Here is a 23,068-nt window from a genome sequence, read left to right as displayed (position 1 = left end):
CATATAAATTTATCGTACCCATATAAACATCATTCCAAACATTTATGGCTTAAATAATATTAGCACAATATTTTATGTTGCAAAGTGTATACTTGGGGCAAACAGAATAATAAAATAAATATTGACAAAAAGCTAACTTTGAAAGGTGTGGTAAGCTAACAGGGTTATAGTTAAAAATTAATTACTATGCATTTTGGATGGGCCACTTTAGATACTTTTAGCTTAACTGAGAATTTTTCATAAAATATATAATAAATTTTTTTTTTCGATTTTCTACCAAAATTTTGGCAATTTCGACCATTGCAGTATGGCGACTTTTACCATCATATACGGCCTTCATCCATAGTGGCATGGATTCGGCCAAGCCCTCGACATATTCGGTTGAATTTTTTTCTCCATTCGTACCATCAAGTATTTGTTGCTCGAAATGCGATCTTTGCGAAGCCTATCGTCGACATAATTCCGCAGATTGTCAACAATATTGTAGTCCGAAGATTGTGGAGAAGTTTTTCAGCTTTGTTCGGATTTCAATTTTGCCTACGAAAATACAATTTCTTTTGTAATTCATCCTCAGTGAAGGTTTTATACTATCTTTTTTCGTTAATTTTCTTCGCATTGTATCCAACATTATGCACATTATGTTCTTATACAAAACACATACGACTCCTTTTAGCTCTCTCTCATTTTTGTCACTATATAATAGTTTTAATGGAATCACAATTCCTAAAATTGGCCCATAGGCTACATCCAATTGCAAACAATAACCGAATAATAAAAAATTAACTGAAGTTCACAGTCCTACGTTTCCCTTACAACAAAACTTTTATTTCGCTCTTACAAAACAACTTTATACAAAACATAATTTATTACTCTTAAAATTACTTTTAGGTACATATATGTTAATCAATAATTATAGGCTATATTTCCTATATAAACAATAATTTATCTATATTCGATATTATACTGAATTATATTCTTAATGGAGTCTTCTAGAGAAACAAAAATTAAAAAAAAAAATCACATCCTGGGTAGTTAATTTCTTTGTATCTTAGGAAAATCGGTTTTAAATTATCATAAATGTTGGTGGCTGATTTGATTACTTAAACGGATTTCTAAAAACAAACCTTTGAAGCTATATTATTCTCCAAGAAAAAGTCAAAAGGATGATATCCTCAAATAGCACGATAATATCTGTGGCTCCTCTCGCGACAATCGAGGTCAGAGCTAGCGGAAAATTCTCAACTTATTGTGATTATCTGAATGAAGTTCATGCATCCAAACTAAAGATATCCTTTTTGTATTCGACACGGTAAAATCAGCTCAGACTTGCAGATCAATTAATATAATATCTACGGAATTAGTTCCGGTTGTCGCTCGATATTTTCGATATCATCCAATCATATGATAAACACTAATACGACTTTAAATTTAAGAATCATATATAAAATATTGCGAGAAGGAAAAGTGGATTATCGATTACGGACATGATTTCGGGGATTTGTAACGACGAAATACAAGCGACAAAATTTAATTCTCCCTTGTCTCGGTGAAAATTGCGATTGCTTTCGTGTGTGAAAATTGCTATAAACGAACAATTTGAAAGCTTTCATTTATAAGATGTAATTTGTTTGCCACCAAATATTTTAAAAATAAACAGATCATAGTCGAAATTAATTTTTGAACAAATTATATAGGAAAAGCCATTTTATAGACTTTCAACAATTCCTTCGAAATTGATTAGCTATGTTCTTATTTTTGTCCTCATGTAAAGATTGCTGCTGATGTTGGTTTGTGCCGAGGTAAATATTCGATGTATTCGGTTGTTGATTACTCGTCACTTGCACTATAGGAGCCTGCTGAGTTTGTATGGTTGGTATGATGACTTGCTGAGCTGGCGACGTATTCGCACCGTTACCGAGTCCCATTCGCAACAGATTAAGTTGATTAGGTGTAATTGTAATCTGAAATAAAAATTCAAGTAATATGAATGATGAAATAAAGGGAAACAATACCGATTCGAACAAAAATTTTAACTCAGATATGTCTATGTGTATACGAAGATAGTTTCTATTTCGTTGAAGAAAATACGTGTGCGTATGTTCTATGAAAAGTAATTTTAATCAAATGAGCGCCTTGACCGAACTCCATGTTCAAACTTGTTGAAACATATTGATACACAGAAGGCGCCAAAATTAAAGAAAAAATGTATTTATCGATGATGATGTTTCCGAATGCTGGTGGAGCAAAGTGCACACGATTAGCCACCTAATGTCCAATAATACAAAAAGTTTTAATGATTTTCAAGTGCTGCTCAGCCAGGAAACAATTATTTCGTTCCGATGATGACAAAGCTGGAGCTTCTTGTGATAATAGGCAACCACTGCCCTGATAGCAATCACAAGAACGAAGGAGTTTTATGATTCATGCAAATTTGACTCACAGAAGTAAACTATTACATTTTAATCATCATAAAAGTTGAAATGTCTTCATGCCGAACAAAAACTATTTTGTTCTATGGACACCTGAATTACAATCAGAAATACGGTATAGAAAATTTGGGTATTGTCGCGATTTATTCTGATGAGCTTAATATTTGATATTGCATAAACAACTCGTCTCCGCCCCGAAGAAGCGTCGTGTCCGCTTTGTGGATTGACGGTGAACGAAGTTCCGGGATCAGTCGCCGAAACCCACCCCTAGGTTTCATCTGGGGGCGGAGTGATGTGGCGCGGCAGGATTCGCAGCATTCGAAATTTGTTTCGGAGATAGTGTGCCATGAGTTGGGGGCAGGAAAAAACACATGAAGAGAAATCGTTCTCTTCTGCCTCCAGCCTGGAATAACGTCGGATCTCTCGCGCTGTTAAAAGTGTCTCTATTATTCCTTTCGTAAATTAAGTTTGATCGTTTAAATAAAAGTTCAATTCATAACGACGTCATTTGAAATTTATGATTAATCCGTGCTCTGGTCTCTTCGTGTTTTTCCTTTCAAATAGATTGGAATTACACTGGGAAATCGTTAAGCAGTCTAGTGCAAATAGCACACAACTATTTCCAAATTTCGAATGCATCATCCAAAGTCTGCCGTGGAGCGGATAGACCTGCCTCGTGAGATCGGAGGTAGGAGCGTGGTTGACGTGGCGGCACAATATCATCGACAAGTCGACTCGCTGCGCGCTTATTTTTACAGCAAAGAGCAGGCGAGTCCCTTGCATGCGGCTGTCTGTAAGGCAGACTATGGACTGACTCCAATTAACTTGAAGGATAGATCTTTCAATCCTCTGAGTGGGGTGAAGTCGGACCAAGAGCGGATCGATGAATGGAAGTCGAAAGCAATGCACGGTAAACACATGAATTGTCTTTGGCAATCATTTGTCGAACAGATGGCTGTGTGTTTGGGAGCTCTTTGCTGAGACGGAGCGGTTCATGTGTGCCATTCAGGAGGGCGTGGTCGCCACCCGAGCTTATAAAAAGCTCATCATGAAAGAACAGGTGGAGAACGACCAGTGCAGAATGTGTGATTCGGCATTAGAGACGTTGGACCATCTCATTTCTGGCTGTACTGTTATGGCACCGGTGCAATACATCACCAGGCATAATGCTGAATGTAAGGTTATCCATCAAAACCTTGCATACAAGCATGGGCTGATCACGGGAACATGTCCGGTTTACCGATATGAGCCGCAAGCAGTAGTTGATAGCTCTGCTTACAGCATGTATTGGGACCGGCAAGTTGTGACTGATCGCCATATTGCACACAACAAACCTGACGTACTGTTAGTTGACAAGACAGGTCGCTCCGCGTATATTATTGATGTTGCTATCCTCCATAATAGCAACATTGAACGCTAATACGTGGAGAAAAAGGTGACCTATGAGCCATTGGCTCTTGGCGTCTCGAGCGGGTGGTTTTAGTTCCCATAATATTGCCAGCTACAGGTATTGTACCTAAATCCCTCACGGCTTCTCTTGATGTCCTTTTGCACAGTCTGGTTCAAACCATGCAGAAGTACACCATTCTGCATACGTGCTCGATGTTGCGGGGAGTACTCGACGGATTCTTTCACTGGCCACCACCACCAGCACCCCTTTAGTTTTTAAGTAGGTAGGATCGTCCGAGCCTAAATGGTTCGCACTTAGTGCTAGTATTAGGTAAAATCAGGCATCTGCCGAGATTGTGATAACTCGGAAATAATAATCGTTGGCACAACAATCCATATTGGATCAGGGCCTTGAAGTGTGTTAGAACACTTCATTCAAGATCGTAACGGTACACTACAGAACACTGCAGGAGGCAATGTGGTCAGCATTACACTTGCCCGAGATTATTACCCTGATTTGACCCAGGTACTCATTCACAGCTGAGTCGACTGGTATCCGACGTCAAATCACAATACAAACCCCACTGCCGCCAGCGAGATTTGAACCGCGACCTTCCGTACGACAGCCTTGTGCTCTAACCACTCAGCTATCCGGACACACACTATTAAAATTATGGTTGGTAGAAAATAACTGAATTTACAAGAAGAGACCTATTGAACGATAGAAATGAAAATATCAAACAAACAAGTGGAAATACGAACGAAAATCAGAATATGAACATGAATTGAGGAAATAAAAATCCAAGATTCTATGAGGTTCCGATGAAATGCAGACCTGACTGTAACCTCAAAGCACACGATCGATTTACTGTCAGCCTGTCTATCATACGCACTTTTCCCGAAAATAGCTATTCGCTTTTCCGATTTGACTATCGTTCTACAGTATCTACAAGTGTTTTGAATAATAATCGTTGGCGCGACAGTTCAATTGGATCAGTGCCTTGACTCGTGAAGTTGAGGCATTGGCAACAAACGATTGAATGTTTATTTGAAACAGACATTCGTCTGGAAAAGGGCAGAAATATTTGTCTAATAGTGTTTTTAATACGCATATCGTCCCAGTATACCTGGCAATATTCTGTCAAGCCGTACCGTTCTGAGTGGATGGTAGCCTCAACATACCAAAAGGAACCTACAAAATAATGGTCCAAACCAATCCCAAAAGTAAAAATGTTTCATCTATAGTGATTCAAGGTCCCTCAAAGCTGTCTGGCGTGCTGACCTACGCCATCGCTCCATCTCAGGCAGGGACTGCCTCCTCTTCTTTTTCTTACATAAATATTTCCCTTATAAACTTCTCGGGCAATATCATCCTCTTACTCGCCCACCGCAACCTGTTAAGCCGGGTTTTATCAACGACCAGACAGTCGTGGTATCGGTCATAGAATTTTCGTTATGTAGGTTAACAAAGTTATAGGTCAAAATTGCCTCTTTCGCGTTAAATTACTTCTCCTTAAGAGATAAAATGTCGGCTCCACATCGAATTGAATATCGGGTATATTCAATTTATGTCCACAACGAGCTATGTAGAAGTGAAATCATCGTGTACCCAAATATTCCCAAAATCAACAAAAGCTTCCATACCTGAAGCACTGAGCTTCCGGTTTCCAATCTAAAAATGTTGATAATTTTCCATAAAATAAACTCAAAAAATTTCAATTTGAAATACGAAATGGTTTTGAAGATTTAGCCTTGAAGGAGTCTGTCCCTCTATTAAAGGGATAGTGCCGACCTCCCCATATTCTCTCACATTCTGATTCCTTTTGGACGAATAAGTTATATCCGTAGATACATATGCACACAATTAGTGTACAGGTATATACCGACCTTGACGAGAAAAGAGTATGGGGTTGGAATCGCTGAAAAGCAGTGAGTCTTTACAATCAAAACACTAACTTGAAGTTAGGGTGCTAGATAACTCAAAAAAAAAAAAAACTTTTTTGATCTTGTTGAAATGTTCTGCATATTTTGTGTATACTAGTATCTACTAGTTGACCCTAAAAACGTGAAATATTATTAAAAGAAAATATTTTTCCAAGACATAATATTCTCACTTTCTTTATTACACTAAATTGTAGCATATTTGATTGTTTCAGATAAAAATTAATGACCTTAGGTTGCACCCCGATTGTGACGTCATTGGAGCAAAAGCAAATATTGCCGACATTATGTTTTTTAAAAGTAAAATAAAAATGAAAAATTTCATCTGAATGCATTCAATTCATCTTATTGAATAAGCAACCCCATATCGATTGCGGATATCCTTATTTCGGATGTGATAATGGCGTGTTACGCCACTGATCCAACACAATATCTTCGTTTCCATTACCGCAAGACGCCGTTCATTGTTTTTATAGTCCGCCGACACTTACAACCATTAATGACACTGACGACAGACGACATTGCAGTAAATTTTTGATTTGAGACGTTCATTCATACGTCGATCACAAAGAAATGCCACCGCTACTAAAATTTCATAACGGATAGCATTAACCCGAGATATTTAAATCGCTCAGTTCTAGGCAGGTTGCTGCCATTGACGGTGATTACGACTGGTTCATGGGAATCGGCCGGCAAAAGCTCTGTTTTATTCAGATTCAATATGAGACCGTGATGCATGTGGCGATCATTCCATTTTTGGGCAAGTTGCTGGAGATCATTTTGGATGTGGCATTGGATACCCCGCGTTAGTGTCCATAACAAGGACCAGGATGACCAGTGAGAGGTGCATCCATGATGAACACGGACCACCATATTGAAACGGTTGTGATTTCTTGCCAGTCAATTGGTGTTCTATCTTTCTCAGTAACCCAAATGAAGAAGAACTCACTAAGCCACAGTGTTATGTCCAAGCTCTTTGCTTTGCGTAGCTCAGATGCGACGTCGTCAGGTCTTGTTACTTTCCCCAATTTCATTCGTTTTATTGTTTCGTTCATTTCAGTTGTGCTGACAGATAGAATTGCTCCAAATGTCAGCAGTTCTGGTAAAAGTGGTAGATGAACAAATTCTTCCGATGAAATCTGTTCGAAATATTCTCGCCATATATCCATCGTAGCTTGTCGGTCGGTAAGTTAAGTACGGTTCTTGTCGTTAAATGAACAGAAATGTTCGATATCCTGTGAACCTTGGCGACGGATTTTGACAAGTCGATACGGATCTCTCTCTGTCTCTGTCCAGTTTATAGTAAAGGCCTTTGTAATGGACCGCACGGATAACAACGATCATTTTTCTTTTCCTCGTTCGCATTCTTGCAAATTCACCAGTTGCCCAGTATTTTATCTTTGAGGAACGTATGGTAGAGGCGTTTTGTTTTCACGGAGCTTTATTTGGACATCGTCATTCCAAAGCCAAGGATCTTGGTTGATAAACTACTTGCCAGGCTTGGTGACTTCAATGCGTTCCTCACGCCGTTTTATCGGTGGCTTGATTCGCAAGATGGCGATCAACGCGTTTGCGCTGTGTCGCAGATTTTACGCGAGATCATCGAGTTTCTTCTAGAGTGCAAATATCAATACATCTTTTCCGAAATGATTTTCTCCCGTCTAACCCGTGGGGGTGCCAACATTTAGCGTGCAGACACGTATTTGTTTTGCCCGAACTAATTTACTTTTGTCCTGATGCCGTATTATTTCAAATATTTAAAACATAAAGGGAAAAATCCTGAAACTTAGCTTATTTTTGGCAATTTACATGTATCTCAGCCCTTAATAACCACAGTTTATTTCTTTATTCTTACCGGTACATGCGTAATTTCTCCAGTGGATGTCACTACCTGCTGCAGAAATTGAATGGGCTGTGTTGACTGAATATTTCCCACAACAGGACTTGATGAAGTTGTAGTATTTCCAGTAGTTAAAATGATGTTTTGCGGGGTGGTTGCCGTGTGCGCTACTGAAACACTAGTATTACTAGCTACCGGTAGAGACTGGTTGATCATACCAGTTGATTGTGATGTTCCCTGTAAGGCTTGTTGTTGTGCTAACTGAAAGTAATAGTGCACTTGATCCGTTGATGACGATGAAGGTTTCGGAATATCCGATTCCTTGCGCGCCGGTTTACTAGTTTCTTCACGTGGGACTATATCTATCAAAAAATCAAATTGATCACATTTCGATATAGCAGTAGCGATATCACTTTTTTGTAAAGTTCTTCGCTTATTGCCTTGTGTATGAATCCAGGCACGTAACGTCAATTCCTGGATGAATATTTCTGCTGCTTTTGCAAAAAGTAACGGTGCCTCCGCTGCTATCATTTTGGCATTTTCATCCAATTTCATTATCTTTTTTATTCGAGCGAGGGGCAGAACTTGAGTTTTTGCATCTACTTGCTTTATATTTTTAACCTCCAGTTGAACATTAGGCCAAAATATTTCTAATTGATCTTCACTTAGTTTTTGGCCCTTATCGATCCCATTTTTGGCATCGTCGTCTATGTCTATTATGCTGTCTCTAAAAAGAAAAGGAAAATTAAAATATAAATGGAGGAAAAACATACTATCACTAGAAGGAAGATCTAGAACCGTTGTGTCATCGACCGTATCTTAGATTGTAGAATGCGATTATTAATTAGCGAATCTATAGAAATACATTGAAAAATTATGAACCACAATATAAAAAATGAATAAAACTTCATATAATATTTTTCAGGAATTCTTGGACAAACCTTACTACTCACTACGGTCCCTCATTTGAGAATCAAGGTTGAGAGGGGGACGAAGATGTTATTCCTTCTGCGACTCGGGGTTTTCCGGAATAAGGACATACAACGAAACTAGCTAAAAGGATAGATTGGGTCCCGCTTAATCCTCACTCCACAGACATCATCATCATCAACGGCGCAACAACCGGTATCCGGTCTAGGCCTGCCTTAATAAGGAACTCCAGACATCCCGGTTTTGCGCCGAAGTCCACCAATTCGATATCCCTAAAAGCTGTCTGGCGTCCTGACCCACGCCATCGCTCCATCTTAGGCAGGGTCTGCCTCGTCTTCTTTTCCTACCATAGATCAGACAAGCTCAATTTTAGGTAGGTTATTGACACGGACACTGTTCGTTCCACTTTCATTGGTGTCGGCGGTCAGAAACTCACTTTTAGGTTTAGTCATAGACCGCGCTGATCCTTAGCAGCTTGTCCAAAACAGCACGATCTGCGGCTGAATTTTAACAAAACAGTTTTAGACGATTGACCCCAATGAGACAGGCGCTACCACTGTCAATGACAGCGACCTGGTCAGAACTAAACGACTTAAGTTTCACAGATCAATGTTATCAGCCAACGATGAACTACGCTGTGAAATTGATTCACGCATCTGCGTGATCTGGATAATGAGACGTTGTATTTATTTATTTATTGTTCTATTCTATTGATCTTTGTAATCGATGAATCAACGAACATACCACGGTGTCTCGTGGTAATATGGACTAAGATGTTCTTTTGGATAAGTCGCGTTACCTTGCCACGACCACGTCCGAAATAAAGACATCCGCGATCGATATGTAATTGCACTTATCCGACAAAAGTTGCGAGAAAAGGCGTCTCCTATGATATAGTTATGTAAATCGCGCTGACCAGAATTAATTAGCTTAGATGGAAAACCACTAAAACGCCAAATGAAACAGCGATGGCATGATACGCTAGGTGGTCGATTTGAGACCGCCTGACTGCACCTGGACCAATCCTATGAACGAGAAAAGTGAAGAGCTCAATATAGATGAGTCGACACTGCTACAAAACGAGACAAACACTAAAGAAGAAAACCGTTAGACAAGGTAAAAAATTGATTAATTAAGATCCTGAATCCTCAAAACCATCCCTGTTATTTTCACGAATTCTCTTTTATACCTAAGCCCTCACAATGTTGATCTCTGCTTTCCCAGAACTATAATTTTGCGAAGTGGTGGTTTTGTCAACGTAACTTTCTCGGATAAAGTGCGTTCTACAGTTCTCAGTCAGTCTCAAATCCAAAATTGTCTCAAATCCAAAATTCGCCGTGTCACTCCCTCTAGTTCCAAGAGCTAACCAACTACCAAAAGTAGTAAACTCCGTGTTGCGACAATGCTGATGTTGCTTCGGGTCAGGGACATTACCTGCCATTCCTATCCTAGAAACACCTAAAGGCAAACTCAAATGACGATGGCTTGATCCCATAAACAGAGATTTAAGATCTATTCCACCAGAACTAAGCCTATCACCGTAGAAAGTGGCGAAGTCGATCTAAACGAACCGACCCTGCTAACGAATGGAACAGTTTAAAATAAAGGAGATAAAATTATGAACATAATTCTGTCCATGTTGGATTTGAGGAATAAGGTTATTTCACTAATAGAGAACTTTAATATATTCTCAACACCTATTGAAGTTATCAATGGCGTAAGATGGATTCTTGATCGTAACTTCCACAAGAATAACACTGAACAACCTTCTATTTGTAGTTAAGTATAAAATTGATAGACCAGTGGCTTACTTCAAACTACAATTTTATTTTATTGTGTATATATATATTTCGGGAGCAACTTACTCCCTTCATCAGTACAAAGCTACTGAACAACCAGCACCAAGAACCGCACAATTAGACCACGTTTTCGATGTGTCGGCCTTTTTAATAGAAAATGTGGAAAGAGGGAATTTCTCTCGAACCCGGATTTTTTTCGGAGGCCCGAAAAAAACAAAATAACAGATGGGCTCACATAATTTTCGGACTTGATTTTTTCGTATAATTTTCACTCAACGGCCTCGGTCTCAAGTTAAATGTTTGAAGGTCGGTTCGACTGTTCACGTTGAATTTGATAATACTCAAACCAGAAAAGACAAACCAATACAAATAAAACATAAATAATGGTAAAAATATCAACTATTGAGAATGATTGCATCCTGTGTTGATGGGATAAGGGCTACTCATACTAATAGCATTCACGGTTAAGGCTGGCTGAAGGTGCCCCGCTGAGGTAGTAGTGTCCCTATGATTTGGGGAACACGAACTGATTCCGCATCATCTCAAATTAGTGGCTACATGCAAGTAGACGGTAAGTCTGGGAGTTCCTCGAACGTTCGCATGGCATTTTGTTATTGCGAATATCATTAGTCCCACATTAGGCGCAGACTTTCTAGGCCACTATGGATCGCTGATTGATTTGCAGAAAAGCTTTCTTATAGATCCGTCACTTCGCTTAAACCTTCAAGAAAACTTACCATCTACTCTACTGTCAGTCCTTCCCTCATTTTTAAAGAAGTAGCCGACCCTCGCATTCGCGCGCTTCTTCAAAAATACAGCAACATAACTACCGCATAAAGCACCACATCCGCACTGCTGGCTCTCATATCTTCTCGCAGTTGCAAAGGAAGAGTTCGACACAATTTTAAAGCAGGGTATTTGCAGACCATCAAATAGCTGCTGGTCTTCTCCACTGCACATGGTTCCAAAGTCCAACGACAAATGAAGACCACGTGGCGATTACAGACGTCTGAATGCTCATTATTCCAGACTGTTACCCTATACCATTCATCCATGACTTTGGGTATAATCTCGCTAACTGCCGTGTTTTCACGACCTTGGACATAGCCAAGGCGTACCATCAAATCCGTGTAGCTCCAGAAGACTTCCGAAAACGGCAATGTGCTGACCTTTCGAACTGTTCGAGTTCACGCGTACACCTTTTGGTCTGTGCAATGCGGCGCAAACTTTTCAGTAGTTCATCCACTCTGTCATGCGAGTGTTGCGTGTACTTGGAGAATTTGAGCATTTAAAACATCTCGAATGGATTTTTCAACGTCTCTTTGAGGCAGGTTCTCAACGTTGGAAAGTGTAAATTCCCTCAACGGCAAGTGAATCGGATTTAGACAAGGTTTGGCCATCACAGACTTCCAACAGCTTAAAACGGCCAAGGATCTGCAAAGGTTTTTGAGCATGTTAAACTTTTATCATCGTTTCTTGCCTAAAGCTTTCCCTCAAACAGATGCCTCCCTAGTCGTATTCGTTTATGTCTCAGACATCGCAGTATTTGCTGCCCTTCACCGGCAGCTTCTTTTCCAAGAAATTCAATACAGTTCAACAGAACCGCAGCACCTACGATCGTGAGCTGTTAGCCGCGTACTGGCAATAAAGTACTACCGATATTCATTAGAAGGCAGATCATTCACATTGTTCACGGACCAGAAGCCTCTTACCTTCACTTTTAGGCAGAAGCCCGACAAAGCGTCCCCTCGCCAACTCCTGTACTCCTAAGCCAGTTTACTTCGGATATCCAGCACGTAGATTATGTAGTTGCAGACGCTTTTTCACGCATTTCAGAGGTTAAAATCCTTGCCACGGTCGATTTTTCGGCAATCGCCGAGGCACAGAATGATGATGCAGTGCTTCAAAACCTCAGTGACCACTCCAAATACAAATTTCGAGAGTTTCTCCGTCTCGACTCAACCTCCGAAATACTCTGCAAGACCATATATTCCGGCTACTTTCCGCAAGAAATTATTCCATGCAGTACACGATCTTGCGCACCCAGGCATTCGGACAATGAATCGGCTTATGTTAACTCTTGGGCTAAATAGTGCATCGCGTCCCATAAGTGTAAAGTCACCAAGCACGTGCAGAAGGAAGTAGGCTCATTCTGCTCGTCCACAAAGCGCTTTCATACGATCCACACCAGCACTATTGATCCCTTACGAAATTAGCATGGCTTCAAACATTGCCTCACAATCATCGATAGGTTCACCCCGTGGCCTGAAGCAATACCTCTGGCCGACTTTTCCGCATAATGGTGCACCAAAGCGCTTTGTCGGGAATGACCCCAACGCTTTGGAGTTCCGGCCGAAGTCATTACTGACCAGGGAATGCATTTCGAGTCTACCCTGTTCTCGAAGTTGGACAAACTTCTGGGCTTCAAACGCCACCGAACGACGGAGTACCACCCGCAATCCAATGGGATGCCGGAACGCTGGCATAGGACACTGAAGGCCGCTGTAATGTCACACTAAGCTTTACTTTTTTTTCTGTTGATTCTGTTCTTCCTCATGTACTACAACACCACATTATTCTGCAAAATGAAACTTTACTATTCTCAGCGGACTTACAAGATTTTTTCTATGATGAAAATGTTTACTGGAGGAAGAAAATCAACAAATATTATTTACTCATGAGGAGGATTCTACTGATGTAGTTTTATTACTTTACCCCCTTTTACCATTCCGCAGACGACTTCACTATGAACAAGTCGGGAAACCGGAAGCTAGACGCTTCAGGTATGAAAGGTTTCGTATATTTCTTCATAAAGACATTTGAGTGTGCATTTCTGTCATTAGTAAGTAGCGCGTAATATATTAAGTGAAAATATCCACTTTCGTGTGATATTGACATTCAAAGTCTTGAATTTGCACAGAAGCGACAAATTTGACCTATTGACCTTTGTTAGTGATAGTGCAATTTGCAAGCTCATGCTTTATGTTATATCCTACATTGTTGCAAAATTTCGTGGTGCTAGAATGAACTTAAGGGAATTTTCCGGTCAATTACTAAAAATTATAGTAATATAATATTATTAACTTTATTTGAGCAGATATCGGCATATGGCTACCATATAGTGGCAGCCTCATGATTTTTTTCAGATATTTCAGTTGGTCAGTTTCTGAGAATGGGTATCTTAAAGAAATGATCACTTTCAATCCTCCGCACTCTCCACCTTTCCAACAAATGTCAACAATACCGGATTCAGAAAGTACTAGCCGAGTCCTTTCATTTTATACCCCTCTTTTGTATGTATGGGGACCCCCCTTAAATTCGATGTAGAATTATGTAACTCACTGTATTCGTCAGTGTTCACAGTTCCCACCTTTTCACCAAATTTGGTGTCAATCACCACAACCATCTCTGAGGAAAATGGATGTGACGGACAGACTGACAGTAAACCGATTTTAATAAGGTTTTGTTTTACACAAAACCCTAATATACTACGTACGAGTATGTACAATGCCTGGGACACTTATATCTAATATGGCGGTGACTTCATAATACCCATTGAATGCCATACAATGCAGTTCTAGGAAAAATTGATCTGCGTTGTAATTATGTTTTCGACTTGCTACAACCCACATTTCAACTTATAATTCTTTACACATACAACATTAAAATGCTGAGTCGGCACACTTACATCAATGCAATGGACTGATTAGCAGAATTAGTTGCCCATTTGTACCAGCGGTGTCAAGATGTTTGCAGATGATATTGTTCATTGAACTCTCCACGTCGTCCAGCCAAGGCAGTAAGAAGTGAAGACGACACGATGAAAGTTGCAGAAATCTACATCCATTCATCATTTTTGTTACGATCATCAAAGCTATGACTCCACAAAACATGTCCGAGCAGTGCTGTCGGAACCAACTTTGGCATTCAGATCATCCATCATGATCACAATGTCGCCGTAGGAGCTTCTCCTGAACAGCCTAGAAAACTGCTCTCATTTATCCAAATATTCCTATTGATTCTTTCTTTTCCGCCGACTTTGCGTTTATGCTCCTTCCTGTTGTCTTACTTGTTAAAGACTGCGTCGGATTTAACGCAAACATATGATGGGAGACAAATATTCATAATCAAAACTTCCATACCGGTGCGTTGCTCAAGTTGGCTGAGCGTCAGCCTCTCGATCTTGTTGTCCCGAGTTCGAGTTCCGGTCGTCATGGATGTTTGTCTTCGTCTCTATGTTCTCCCGCTGTTATAAGCTTATCACCTGCACAGCATTGAGTGTCATGATAATGAAACTCAGTTTCATTGAAAATCAAATAGGGAAATAACAATAAAACAAGTTAAGAAACTAGAAACCATACAATTCTAACACGAAAGGATTTAGTTATATGAACAACTTTCAATATACTTTCTTCCATTTTTACATGGCTTCAAATTCAAAAGATTCCTACATGGGATCTCGTAATCTCAGACGGTTCACTTGGTGGTGGCTATACATATAGAATATGTTCTACGTATAATGCTTTGGAGGACACTAGTGTCACAAGAAATAGAAAACTTTGTTAATAATGCTTCGATTTCCTTCACCCATACATCTTTGGGTTCACAAATATGCTGATTTTTGAATCTGAAATATTAGCGAAACATTTGTTCTTATCCAAAGATACTTAACTTAGATTGTAATATTGATGGAATTACGTTATGACGATCGACTAAAAATATTACTTTTATAACTACTTTCTCAAAATAGGCTACTTTCAGATAATAATAATCGTCGATGCGACAATCCGTTGGGATCAAAGTCCTAGAGCGTGTTAGATCACTTCATTCAAGACCGTAATGGTACAATGCCCCTGCATTATAGCCCTCTATTTTACACGGTAAGAGGCAATGAGGTCACATTAGCATTGCACTCACCCACGATTATTACCTTGATTTGGCTCTCGTACTTCACAGCTGAATAAACTGGTATCAGATATCCACTCACGATACAAAGCTGCCACGGGTGAGTTTTGTACCGTGACTTCTCGCTGTGATAGCCTAGCGCTCTATCAATTAAGCCATCTAGATAGGTCATACTAGTTTCGCGCAAAAATCTTTCACAGTACTTGATAAACCTAATTTTCAAGCTTAAAACCTTTTTATTATCCATTAGAGGTGAAGATGTTTTCAAATTCCTGTTTGCAACAAATTATTGTCTAATTCACCCCAAGTAAACAAAATTGAAGTTTTAAACTCTTAAATTGTTGGGGTTTGAAGATAATTAGCGTACACAAGTTTAACAAGGATGACAAAATTCTCCCCAATGGGATTTAGATCAGAAACTACGCATGTTAATTTAATAACCCCATGCCATTATCCTGCTGAAAGCCAAATGAAATAGTATTCCCCTAAGAGTGTTAGTAAGGCATCATCGAAAAGGTCCTAGCATGCGCACTTGCCTATTCGAGTCGGAGGAAAACCAGTCGAACTATATAAGGCATACGACCAGCAGGCCAAATGATAAGACTGTCACTACAGACGTTACAATCCGAAAATATCCTTCGACAACTCACGGCAACAATCTTTAAATCCATCTGTTCCATCCTGGGGGCGGTGGCGCCGCAGCTGGCACTGTCGTAAATTCAGTTATGAACTAGGCGACTGGGAGGGGGCATGTAGCAAAGCTCGCTGCTGGCAAGATCTGGTCGACGACGTGAATGGGAATCCGTGGGGGCTCGGTTACAAACTGGTAACCCGAAAAATTGGGGCTCTGCGGAAACCCTGTTCACTTAAGGCCGATCAGATGGACTCTATAAAAGAGTTGGAACAGACAGTCCTCTCTATGAAAAACAAGAAGGCGCCAGGACCCAATGGTATTCCAGCAGAGGTCTACAAACTGGTATTCCAACACCGGCCAGACCTACTGCTCGGCGCATTCAACGCTTGCTTGAAAGAGGGCATTTTCCCTGCTCGTTGGAAGGTGGCGAGGCTCGTGCTGATCCATAAGGGGAAAGGCGACCCCGAATTGCCGTCTTCATCCCGCCCACTATGTACGCTTGATACTGCTGGGAAAGTGCTCGAAAAGCTCATCAGAAGTAGACTCGTTGAACCGATACGCGCTACCGGAGATTTTAGAGCAGACAGATCCACAATTGATGCTGTCATGCAAGTCGTGGATGCCGTTCGACGAGCAAAGGCATATAGCCGCCGAACTCGACTCGTAACACTTGAAGTCAGAAACGCCTTTAATTCCGTAAGACATTCTAGGCACACTAGACAATATTTTCAACGTGCCGAACTATCTCTTACGGATATTGAGGGACTATCTGAGGAACCGCTCCCTGCTCTATGAAACACTAGAGGATCAAAGGAGGATGGAGGTCACGTCGGGGGTAGCATCCTAGGGCCGGACCTCTGGAACGCTACCTATGGCAGTCTACATAAACTCGACATGCCAGAAGAGTCGCGCCTGGTCGGCTGGTCGGCGATTGCTGGACGCACTGTCGAACAGGCGCAAAGCAGAATCGGCATATTGATGCGGCGGGTAAGCGGATGAATGACTACTCATAGTTTGAACCTTGCACTGGAAAAAACCGAAGTAGTCGTGCCGACTAAGAAGATATTTTCGACCCTGCGTCCCATATCGTTCGGCGAGTCGATAATCGAGTCAAAATCAGCTGGAAAATACCTCGGGTTAACTATTGACTCAAAGATGAGCTTTTTTGAGCAAATCAAACCAGCATAAAACAAGGCTGCAGCTGGAGTTTCAGCGTTAAGTAGGCTAATGGCAAACATTGGGGGTTCTACGTCTAGCAGGCGACGTCTCCTGATGAGTTCAACGCAGTCGGGAGTGATCACCGTTGCCCTTCTTGCTAAGGAGCGTCAAGTCATATACGAGCGCAAGGGAGGTGGTTGCTCGCGAAGAACGACAACACACCCTAGACGAATGGCAGCTCTCGTGGCAAAATGAAGCTGGAGGCAGATGGACTGCGCGGCTCATCGGCAGCTTAGGTGCCTGGCTGAATCGGAAGCATGGTGAGATTGACTATTTCCTTACCCCATTTTTAAGTGGGCATGGAAGTTTTCAGTCTTACCTGCACAAGATTGGAAAGCCGGGATTTCCGGATTGTGTGTTTTGCAATGGAGTTTTGGACGACGCCCACCACCCTTTTTTTCTTGTGGAAGGTGGAAAGGTGTTCGTCAGCAGCTCTATTTAAACACATAGGATCTCTCTCCAGACAACATTGTCGAAGAGATGCTGAGGAGTGCTGGCAGGTGGAGTCGTGTTGCCCATACGGTCGGGCCCTTCTCGTTGCTAAGAAGATAGAACTCGACCGGTGGAGAAGCCGGATGGCAGGGGGTTCCTTGAACTGACAGTTCACTTCCTCCTCTCCCCTCCCGTTGGTGAAAGGAATTCCCTGATTTGAAGGCTCCGCAAGGCGGGAGAGTTCGGGGACTAGCCCGAAGTAATGTGACAAACGGTTCCAGGCTAGCTCTCTGACGATGGGGACGTGTCTAGTTGGAAGTCCGACGACGTACCGAACCGGGAGTCCAACATTGTGCGTAAATGCATTCACCTACACTACAAAAAAAAACTCTGTCCCATCCAGAATCTATAATATCTGCTATCACCTGACTAAGTAATCTAATTAGTGAAAACTACAAGTAACCCTCAAAATTACATTTAAAAAAATTCGCAGATTCTCGCAAATTCTATGTTGTCTTCTCTAAGCTTCCTTTTCATTAGTTAACGCAGGAGCTTTCAGCATTTTAAATGTTTCGATAATCATGCTATAGCAATTCGTTTGTCTTATAGGGTCCATACACTGTCAAACAATTTACGCAACGGGACTATGCGCAACGTTCCGTTGTGCAATTGCATTTCCCATGCACTTAGTGAAATTTTGTTCAAATATTAGTTACAAGATGGAAACGATACGAGTAACATGCCATTAAAATGGTATTGCATCTGCCTGTATTGTTATCGGGAGGGTAGGAAGGTAAGGGAGTGGCCCCCCTCTGTAGGTCTCTTCCACATTGGGACGATAATTACTCTAACAGTTATTTTGATTTGAAACTCTCCCTTTTTCGGAGTGCCGTATCTTAAAGAGAAGTGAAAAGGAGGGACATTTTTTTTTCCTTCTATATATTCTCTTTACAGTCTTGCTCTCCGGGGGTAAGGTTGGCAAACCCAACTTTACCATGATGATATCAAAATACTCCTCATGGGCATGCTGATGTAAAAGGAACCCCACCTTGAATATTGCGCAACGAAGCACAATATGCCCATACACAACACATCGCGTTGCGCAAAAGTTTGAAATTCGTCAAAAATTTGCGTGATGCATCAAACGTGCCCATACATTAGCAAATTGTCGCGCAACAGCCTGCGTTGTTTGTTGTGTTTGATAGTATATGGGCCCTATTATAGTCTCAGTAAGCATATTGTGTTCGGTATTGGCATTAATTTCGTTACAGCGAGTTGTCGAATTTGACTTTATGTCCATAATGCAATATTTATCGCATCTTCGATGCTGACTTAATGCTTTTTGAACGATTGGATTGCGCATATTTAGGATAACCAAAAATTTTAGCTTTCTCAACGCCACTAAGAGATTTACGCCGATCCATCTTATGCAGGACGAAAGGATATTTTCCCTTTAGGCAACACTGACACAGTACAGTACAAAACAGGAAGTTGAAAGGCAATTCAACCCATATACCTTAAGCACGAAAAACAGTGTGTACGTATCATTTTTTGGAGGTCATTTTTACAATTATCTCTGTAAATCAATATCGAGTATTAATTTTGCTTTATGCACTAGTAATCACCAAAAATCCTCAAGAAATTAAAATTTGTTAAAAAGTTTCGAACAATAAGAGTGGATGAATAATATTGTGGAAGGGTGTACATAAAATTATGGAAACGAACCAAAGGCGGGCCGAAACAGCGATGGTTGGAAAAACGATCGAAATGAAGTCCTTATTGTACCCTCTATTTTTATGCCTACTTAATGAACCCTACATACGTATAACAAGTCGGGAAACCGGCAGCTAGACGCTTCAGGTATGAAAGGTTTTGTGTATTTCTTTTATATAGAGATTTGAGTGTGCATTTGTCCCATTAGTATGTAGCACGTAATATATGCATATACCTACTTACAAGTAATATTGACATTCACAGTCTTGAATTTGCACTGAAACGACAGCTTTGACCTATTATAACTTTGTTAGTAATAGTTCGATTTTCACAAAATTTGGTAGGATCATGCTCTATGATGTAGCCTACATTATCGCATTATTTTGTGATTCTAGGGTAAACTTAAGGGGGGTTTTCCTGCCAATTACTAAAAATTATAGTAATGTACTATTATTAACTTTGTTTGAACAGGTATCGGTATGGAGGGTATTTCGGAGCCTAGGCACCATTTAGTGGCAACCCCCTGATTTTTTTCAGATTTTTCGGTTAAGTAGTTTCTGAGAATGGGTTCGTTAAAAAAATGATCAATTTGAACCCCCCGCACTCCCCACATTTCTAACAAACGTCAAAACTAAGATCGGCTTCGAAAAGTACTAATCGAGACCTTTCATTTGATACCCCACATGACTATATTTAATGAAAAAAAAATGTACACCCCCCTTTTGCATGTATGGGAACACCCCCTTAAATTCGACGTAAAAGGATGTAACTCACTATATGCGTGAGCGTTCACAGTTCCCATCTTTCTACCAAATTTGGTGTGAATCGCTATAACCGTCTCCGAGAAAAATGCGTGTGACGGACAGACAGACAGTTAACCGATTTTAATAAGGTTTTGTGTTTACACAAAACCTTAAAAACTAACTAAAACCCCGTTTTCGTCATTCTTTCGGAGGTTACCGGAAATTTGAAGACAGTTTTATTTAAAGAGCCGCCAATAAAAAGCAAGGACAAGCTGGATGGAGTTATCGTGATAAGAACAAAACTACCCCTTTAGCATGACCTAAAATGGCCCAACAGAACTACCGGAACTGTTTTGCGGATGACTAAGAAATCGGCCTTAAATTGAGGGTATCTAAGCAGAAAAGGCAATGATAAGCATTAATAAACGGCGTAAATTCGTTTACAGGAGACCATCAAACCAATACCATATTTTGTAAAAAATAGAGTTGCTTTGAATCGATGAACAGCAACTCATCATGTCTAAACCATTCCCAGTCTCGTAGTTGTAATGTAGCTTACTTTTAAGGACGCGTACGTTGGCTACATTAAACGAAAACGTGCGAAATATGCGGTTGTTTACCTTGTGAGAGGATCGAATTGTATTCACCTGATATTACCTATGATCGGAACGACACACTTGGGCTTCCCATGATTATTTGAAGATTTTTCTAGTCTAGGGAATCAGAGTGCATCCCCACTTCACTTCCAGCGTCTTGAACTCACCCTCATTCCGTAGATGTTTTGGTAAGTTTGCTTAAATTTGGGGTGACTCGCAGCGCCTAAGTTAGTCGCTCTATTTACGTAGAGCGATCCCGTAAATCAGGCATATACAATGCTCAATTACTGACTTCTTACTTACATACTTCTGACATATCCTGACTTCTAAATACACTTCTCTCCAAGCCTAAGTCGTCTTTACGATACTAGAAAGCGAAATAGTGCCATCTAGTATTCGATAGCAATTGTCAAAAACCATATAGCCTAACGTCGCATTCCACATTCAACTCAGGCCTACACAAAGCGACACATTACCGACTCCTGCTTACCCGTTGACGTAGAGCATCTTCTAAGCGTGCGTTCTCCCACGGTTTGGCAGGGTTTAAACTAGATGTTCCTCTCTAAGCCGGTCATATGCAATCGCAACACTTGATATTTAATTTTCATTTTAAACGAGCAACTCATTGCACCATGTCATACTCTTCAATTGATAAACGAAATGGACTAATACCTCACTATCATTGAATAAGGCTATTGCCTTAACTTTATTAAGTTTCACTGTCCGACATACAACTGCCGCCTTTTATCCAATTTCTCACTCACGAAATATTTCAACTGAAACTGCAGACCGTAAACAACTGCACGTGCTATTTTTTGGGGTTCAAACAGTCGCCCAATTGCAGGGTGACCAAAACAAGTGGGCAAAGCAGCCTGAGACCAATAAGCGAATTTGTCAAAAGCGTCCAATCTCCAATGAAATTGCTTTGTTGGCCGCCATTGATCTTGATTGGCTGACGGCTTATATCGCGTCCATTCACGTCCCATTCACAGTTATTCATTCACATTAGGCTTGCCCGATTCCTATTTTCGGAGTGTCAACTTGGGGCGCTAGTTTCGAAATTTTCAGATTGTAAAAGATTGTCAAACATACTTGTTAGAAATTTATGTTATTCCACATTAAATGAGTTTCATTTATAGGCAACATTCATTTCAGCCACCAAGTCATATTTTAAACATTTAACCTTATCGGAATAAAACCGCCCGGAAAGAAGCAATACAACCAGTCACTTGACGCCAATAGCACTCGGCGAAATTAATTTCGGGAATTATTCTATTATAGTTTCCACTTAACCCTTAACTGGTGTCGAGACTTTTAGTCACGTTGTTGGAGTCGTCGGTTCAAATTGACTCCAATTGGGAAGAAGCAAATAAATAGTGATACAATGTTTCTGAAAAGTTTTCTATTCTCTTTTTGAAATGTGTAAAGAAATACCAAACGTTTAATATGTTTTTTGTGAATAAATGCCAAATCCTAGCTGATCTTTCTTGGTGACGGCATCGAAGGTCGTTAGAAACAAGATGATCGGATCGAGTAACAAGCCTCGGAAAAATGCTAGAAAGTCCACCTCAGTCGACACGACAGGATGGGCCCCGGTGCTGTCGAGAAATGGGCAAGGGCTCTTGACGCATCAAGACGTAAGTTAGTCCGAGCAAAACAAATACATGTCTACACGCTAACTATTGGCACCCTAATTGGAAACACCGAGGAACTTGCAAGAGCCCTTCGGAAAAAGTGCATTCCGCTCTGCAAGAAACCCGATGGTCTGGTGCCAAAAGCAGCGACATTGAAGGTGAACACGGTAAAAATGGCTATAAACTTCTCTATTTTGGTAGCCCACACACTCATTACGGTGTTGGCCTTGCCAACTCAGAAGGTTTCCATGATGTCAACAAAACGGGTATATGATCAGCTGATGAAGCTCACCATTATATCAACTGATCATACTATTCACTTCTTCATTGCGTAGGCACCACAGACAGGTCGATCTGATACCGAGAAACATTCCTTCTGGCAACTTCTAGATGGAAAGACCTACAACGTGCCTGCTGATAACTGTATCATCATTGCCGACGGCCAAGGGTAGTATAGGTCCCAGGGCGAAAAGTGAATTGGTACCCACAACGGAGCATACAACCTGGGAAACGCCTATGGAACCAACGCTAACAGTTCTACTACCAAACCTTATCTCCGCATTTTCCCATGGAACGTGCGCTCCCCGTACAGATCGAGTGCTGCTGAACAGCTAACCGATACCCTGTCCCAATATAAGGCTGATGTAACAGCGTTGCAACAGATGCGCTGGATAGGGACCAGTTTCCTAGAGAAGAGCCATTACACCATATATTATATCGGCCATCCAGTAAACCATGTGTTCGGAGTAGGTTTCTTAGTCAGCAAAAAATTACTGTTGAGCGGACCCTCGAAGCCCTCCCCAAGTATGATAGCAAAACCATACTTGGAGGTTTTAACAGTCAAGTAGGGACGGAGCCCGTATTC

General features: G+C 40.8%; 1 protein-coding gene across 1 annotated transcript; it reads right to left on the bottom strand.

Moving 5' to 3' along the window:
- Nucleotides 1–803: 803 nt before the first annotated feature.
- On the bottom strand, nucleotides 804–21,540 carry LOC119657484 (nuclear transcription factor Y subunit gamma). The gene is made up of 3 exons (XM_038064406.1): nucleotides 21,060–21,540; nucleotides 7,615–8,326; nucleotides 804–1,961 (listed from the first exon to the last, which is right to left on the bottom strand). The coding sequence occupies exons 1-3, from the start codon at nucleotides 21,074–21,076 to the stop codon at nucleotides 1,716–1,718; spliced, it is 975 nt and encodes a 324-aa protein (XP_037920334.1). The 5' UTR covers nucleotides 21,077–21,540; the 3' UTR covers nucleotides 804–1,715.
- Nucleotides 21,541–23,068: the final 1,528 nt, after the last annotated feature.

This window comes from Hermetia illucens, chromosome 5 (assembly GCF_905115235.1).
Source record: "Hermetia illucens chromosome 5, iHerIll2.2.curated.20191125, whole genome shotgun sequence".
In the NCBI taxonomy this organism is placed as follows: Eukaryota; Metazoa; Arthropoda; class Insecta; order Diptera; family Stratiomyidae; genus Hermetia; species Hermetia illucens.
The sequence above is the reverse complement of the archived record's forward strand: the minus strand, read 5'-3'. Positions and strand labels throughout refer to the sequence as shown.